The 5,795-nt window shown below is 47.6% G+C and overlaps 1 protein-coding gene across 2 annotated transcripts in view; it reads right to left on the bottom strand.

The window, feature by feature from the left end:
• Marveld2 (MARVEL domain containing 2) overlaps positions 1-5,795 on the bottom strand; it is a 35,335-nt gene that overhangs the window by 10,081 nt on the left and 19,459 nt on the right. For both annotated transcript variants that reach the window (XM_008838852.3, XM_029566321.1), the window contains 2 exons: positions 908-1,053; positions 419-590 (listed from right to left, as the gene is read on the bottom strand). In XM_008838852.3, coding sequence (XP_008837074.1) covers positions 419-590; positions 908-1,053 — 318 coding nt within the window. The remainder of the gene's footprint in view (positions 1-418; positions 591-907; positions 1,054-5,795) is intronic.

The raw sequence follows: 5,795 nt of genomic DNA, 5'->3' as shown, positions 1-5,795 counted from the left end.
CCACACAAAAAAAAAAAAAAAAAAAAAAAAAAAAAACAAAGGAGGAAGAAGAGGAAAAAGGGGTACCAGGGGCGAAAGACATTATGTTATATAATTTGATACTTTTTTTCATGCTGGGATCAAACCTAGGGCTTTCCATGCAAAAGCACTCTACTGATAATGGTAATCCTGACTGGTCACTTTGAAATATCAAATACTTTCCTAGAGACAAACAGCAGACATAGTTGGTTAGGAATTCTAAATACCCAGATTTTACGCTCTTCTCCATTCAAGTGTGCTACTCGGCAGCTGTAGGTGTGACCTGGCCGTGTTCAGAGTGATGTGGCAGTCTGATACTGACCTGGTGGCTTTCAGAGTAATGTTTCAGCCTGATACTGATCTAGAGGCTTATAGAGTGATGTGGCAGACTGACACTGACCTGGTGGCTCTCAGAGTGATATGGCAGCCTGCTCATCACTGCATCCAGCTCATCAAGCTTCCTCATGATGGCCTGTACTTCCGCAGACAGCTCTTTGTACTCTGAGAACTGATCTTGGAACACGGCTTTATAGCGTTCTCGTTCATCATCCGTCTGAATCACAGGGTATTTTCTGAGGGAAAAACACAGTTGTAGCTTTCTGCTGGAAGTGTAGCTATGTGGTAGAGTGCTTGCCTAAAGGCCTAGCATGTGCAAGACACTGGGTGCTATCAACAGCATCAAAAAAAGACTCTTCTTCCCTGGAACAAGCCCAAAGGGAACTCATACCTCTCCTTACTGACCACAAGTACTCTCTTTTTTTTTCACAACATGTTACCCAGAGACGAAACAACTATGCACATGAACAGTTTAAAGCACAGCATTGACTTGGAGGCAAACTGGAAAATGAAGGCCCAAACAGGAGCTCTAGAGAAACTGAGACAGACTCACGCCACATAGTCGGGCATCACGATGGGCTTAGGAATGTGGCCTGGTGGGATGTGTCCACTTAGAAGGTCAGGCTTCATTTTTGTTGTTCTCAGTTCTTTGACATTAACTTCTTGCTCTCTCTCTCTGTCACTGGCGGCCACTTCACACTGCAGGGATGGAGGAGAAGAGGACTGATGTATGTACACAGGAGCAGGGGAAACCCATTCAAGATACTCTTAGGAAAAAATGAGGAGGAAGTAGGAAGAAGAAAAGTGAACAGTAATGAGCATTTCAGGGGGATATGTTTCACACACACACACACACACAAACACACACAGAGTGTTCCAGACCTTTCTGTAACAACTGAACAGAATCAGCTTTGGGATAGGGTAGCACATAAGACCTAAGATGTAAAAGCACCCTCCATTTCCAATCAGGTATAAGGCAAAGTGGATGACAGGTGGGGTGGGGCTGCTCCTACCTGTAATCCTAGCTCCTGGGAGGCTGAGGCAGGACTACTGTGAGTTCAAGGCCAGCCTGGACTACAGAGTGAGACCCTGTCCCTCAAAAACACATTTCAAAAAAGGGCAGGTGAAATAGCTTGGCAGGTAAAGGCATCAGCTGCCAAGTCTGAGGACCTGAGTTCAATCCCTGACACCCATAGGTGGAAGACGAGAAGACCCTGCAGGCTGTCCTGCTCGCCACTCTCCACACTGGTGCACATGTGAGCATGAGTATACACAAACAAATGGGAGAAAACAAGAAGGCAGTTTTTTTAAAAAAGTGGACAATGAGTGCTGTGGGTACAGCTAAGTGGCAGGGCACTTGTCTAGCACAAACCAAGCTCTGGGATGAGGACCTGCCAATAGGTGCTGACTTATTTGGGACTTACACTCTAGCCAACAATGGGAAATATAGTTCAAAATAACAAATTCTGGCAAAAAAAAAAAAAAAAAAAAAAGCATAACAAGCCTATTTACATGGAAAGCAAAAACCGTGACAGTGGGAGCTAATCTGGCACCATTATTAGAAGTAGCTTATGGGGCTGGAGAGATGGCTCAGTGGTTAAGAACACTGGATGTTCTTGCAGAAGACCTGGCTTCAAATCTCAGCACCCACATGATAGCTAACAACTGTCCATAACTCCAGTTCCAGGGGATTCAACAGCCTCTTGCACAACATAGGTGCACTTATGTATATGCAGGAAATACAGGCATACACATTCAAAAAATAATAATAATAATAATAATAATAAGTAGCTTGTGCAGAGGAAGGAAAATGACTTACATTGTCTTGGTTATCTGAAAAGTGCAAAGACACCCTTTCTGCAGGGTGTGGTAGTGTGTACCTATAATCCTAGAAGCACATGAGAAGTTGTGACAGGAGGATCACGGTTGGAGACCAGCTTGGGCTACATAGCAAGATCCTGTCTCATAAACCTCCCCATTAAACAATAACATGAAACAAAACACTCCAGAGATAAACCCTTTTTGATCCTCAGTCTTTAAATGTAAGGAGGACGTTGCTGGGACCAGTGCAGAGGGCAGGAAGCTGTCTTGTCTTAACTTGGGGCCTGGTGTTCTTAAGCTATGGGCTTGGGGCTCAGGGAAGCCTAGAGGCAGGACATGGTGGGTTAAAGTCATACTCCTTAGCAAAAATATTACATATTCAGAAAAGAGAAACACAGAATGAAATGGCCCCAAGAAGGACCGGGGAGAGGCTTCTAACAAAGCAGTAGGTAGGACTGGAAGACCTCAAGGAATCCTCTCTAGAACACACAGGCAGAGGTGCATGCTCAGCTCTGGGGCTGGGAAAAGGCTGCTCAGCAGTTCCTTTGCATGACACTCAGAACACCAGCCAAGTTGGTGATGCTGGTAGATGCCAGAAGAGGGTTTCCTTTCAGTACATAAAAGGTGAGGTTTAGAGAGGGTAAGTAAATCCTCTAAGGTTGCACATCAATTAACCAGGAAAAAACACAACTACTATTTGATTTTCATGATGCTGGGGATCAGACTCAGGGGTTTTGAACGCGGTAGGAAAATGCTCTACCACTGAGCTATGCCCCAACCCAAGGTTCGCTTATACTTCAAATGAACAGCATGAGGAAACCTGTTTACTTAAATGTATATCGTTCACATCCTAAATGTACCCAGAAGTTTTAGAAGCACCCCCGCCCCGCCATGGATGAGGCAGGCAATGCCATAGCTGGAGGGAAATAAGACCCAGCCTGAGAACAGGATGGTTTTCTGGCTGCAGAAACCTCCTTCTCCTCTCTGAATACCTTAAGCCTCCCAAACATGTGCAAAGATACAAAGAAGGGTTTTGAAGCTCTGCCCTCTATCTTGCCCTGGCAACTCTTCTAAACCCTTTGTTTTCCTACTTCCATGCTTTGAGCCTGGCCTTGAGGTTTGGTTTAACATTAGCTCATTGCCAAAACCACCAGCTCTTAACTCACCAAATAGCACAGTCCTGGGCCTGGATTGGTGGAGGTCACTAACTAGCTCAAGGAGAAGGTTCTGGAAAGGAGAAGCTCCACGCCCACTAGCTGGGTGGGAGGAGACATCACCATATCAAGTCACTGGTGGAGGCGGAATATAAGAAACACTAGGCCAGGACAGTCTGGAGAATAACTTCTGAGGAGAGAATTGTGTCCTTTCTGTGTGCTCTGCTGCTTGGGTCCCAGGGATGAAACTGCAGTATCTTTAGTCTTGCAAATAAACCATAGGATTAAACATTAGAGGAAACGTTTTTGGCTTGAATAAGTGGATTTGTAGTTCATGGTGCCTCTCTTCAGCTTCTAGTTATCTGACAGCTGTGCTCTCCCATGTACTGGCTGAGGATGCCTCCACTGAGCACCTTGATCTGCTGCTCAGTAACAGCCCTAGGCATCCAGCTCAGATGTCCTGGTCAGAGATGTGAATTTGGCCCAGGCAGTCACAGTGGACAGAAGAGTCCATAATTAGTTATTTTTCTAGGTAAAATATTTTCAGGTAAGCATTATTCATTTTATTTATTTGTTTGCTTGTTTTTGAGATAGGGTCTCACCCTAGCCCAGGCTGGTATGGAACTCATTATATAATCTGGGCCAGCCCCCAACTCATGGCAATCTTCCTGCTTCATCCTCCTGAATGTAAGCCACCATGCTCAGCTCAAGTGCCATTCATTTCCATTACTTGCTTCTTCTCAGATTTGCCTGTTAATATGAGCAGAAAGCCAGAAAGCTTTAAGAAAGCCTGGGCACGAGGCTCCAGCCCCAGCACAGACCAATCGCTCTGGATGACAAGCACATCTGAGGGAGGAGAGGGAATGGTCCCAGAGCCCAGGTTTAACATGACCTTTCTAACTAAATCTAGTCCTGTCAGCAAATACCAGAAATAGTCTACTGGGACCCAAGAGAAAGGAATTAATAAGAGAGAGGAGTAATGCTATGAATTTTATTATGCTTTTCAAATGAAAAGTGGGATGAATAACCTGTCATATTAGGACAAAGAAGAGGTAAAGGAGGTGTACAATGCTAGGGCTTGAACTCAGAGCCTTGTGAAAACTAGGCAAGTTACTATACTCTCTAGCTCCCCATGTATAAAGTTTTACTATTCCTTTCCATTAAAAATGGAAAAAGAAAAAATCCCCCATACCATAAAAGTCTGTCATCTGAAAACAAGCTGAGAAGGGCAGAAAAGAATAACAAAGACCCTTTAAAAAATTGCAAGTGATGCTCCTGGCTTGCTTTCCTATCCTCAGGCCTCTTGGGCTAGGTCTATCGCGCAGCCCTCTGCACCTTGACTCCCCCAGCCTCATTCACCCTTCCATCTCCCCTGCTGTTCTCTACTCCTAGTTTGGGCCCTGTGCCATTCCTAGACTTGGGGCCCCAGACACCTGGGGAATCAATACTGCTTCCTGATCCTTTTCACCCAGACCAGCTTAGTGCCTTATTGGACCCCAGGAGCACTGCTTCTGGACCTGGCCCCGCCCTCACCTTTCTCTGCTTCCCTGGACCTGTAACACCAGCTAACTCTCCTAGCCTGCTCTCCTACCCTCAGGCCTCTCTTGGGGTAAGCCTATCGCGGAGCTATCCGCGCCTTGACTCCCCCGGCCTCATTCACCCTTCCATCTCCCCTGCTGTTCTCTACTCCTAGTTTGGGCCCTGTGCCATTCCTAGACTTGGGGCCCCAGACACCTGGGGAATCAATACTGCTTCCTGATCCTTTTCACCCAGACCAGCTTAGTGCCTTATTGGACCCCAGGAGCACTGCTTCTGGACCTGGCCCCGCCCTCACCTTTCTCTGCTTCCCTGGACCTGTAACACCAGCTAACTCTCCTAGCCTGCTCTCCTACCCTCAGGCCTCTCTTGGGGTAAGCCTATCGCGGAGCTATCCGCGCCTTGACTCCCCCGGCCTCATTCACCCTTCCATCTCCCCTGCTGTTCTCTACTCCTAGTTTGGGCCCTGTGCCATTCCTACTCTTGGGGCCCCAGACACCTGGGGAGCCAGTGCTGCTTCCTGATCCTTTTCACCCAGTCCAGCTTTGGTGCCTTCCTTGGGCCCCAGGAGCACTGCTTCTGGACCTGGCCCAGCCCACACCTCTCTCTGCTTCCCTGGACCTGCACCACCGGCTAAGTCTCCTGGTCTGCTCTCCTATCCTCAGTCATCTTGGGGTGGGTCTACCGCGCAGCCCTCCGTGCCTTGACTCCCCTGACATCATTCACCCTTCCATCTCCCCCGCTGTTCTCAGCTCCTAGTTTGAGCCCTGTGCCATCCCTAGTCTTGGGGCCCCAGACACCTGGGGAACCGGTACTGCTTCCTAATCATTTTCACCCAGACCAGCTTGGTGCCTTCCTTGGGCCCCAGGAACACTGCTTCCAGACCAGGCCCCGTCCTCACCTCTCTCTGCTTCCCTGGACCTGCACCAC

This window comes from Nannospalax galili, unplaced genomic scaffold, assembly GCF_000622305.1.
Source record: "Nannospalax galili isolate Female #2095 unplaced genomic scaffold, S.galili_v1.0 scaffold518, whole genome shotgun sequence".
Classification (NCBI taxonomy): Eukaryota; Metazoa; Chordata; class Mammalia; order Rodentia; family Spalacidae; genus Nannospalax; species Nannospalax galili.
The sequence above is the reverse complement of the archived record's forward strand: the minus strand, read 5'-3'. Positions and strand labels throughout refer to the sequence as shown.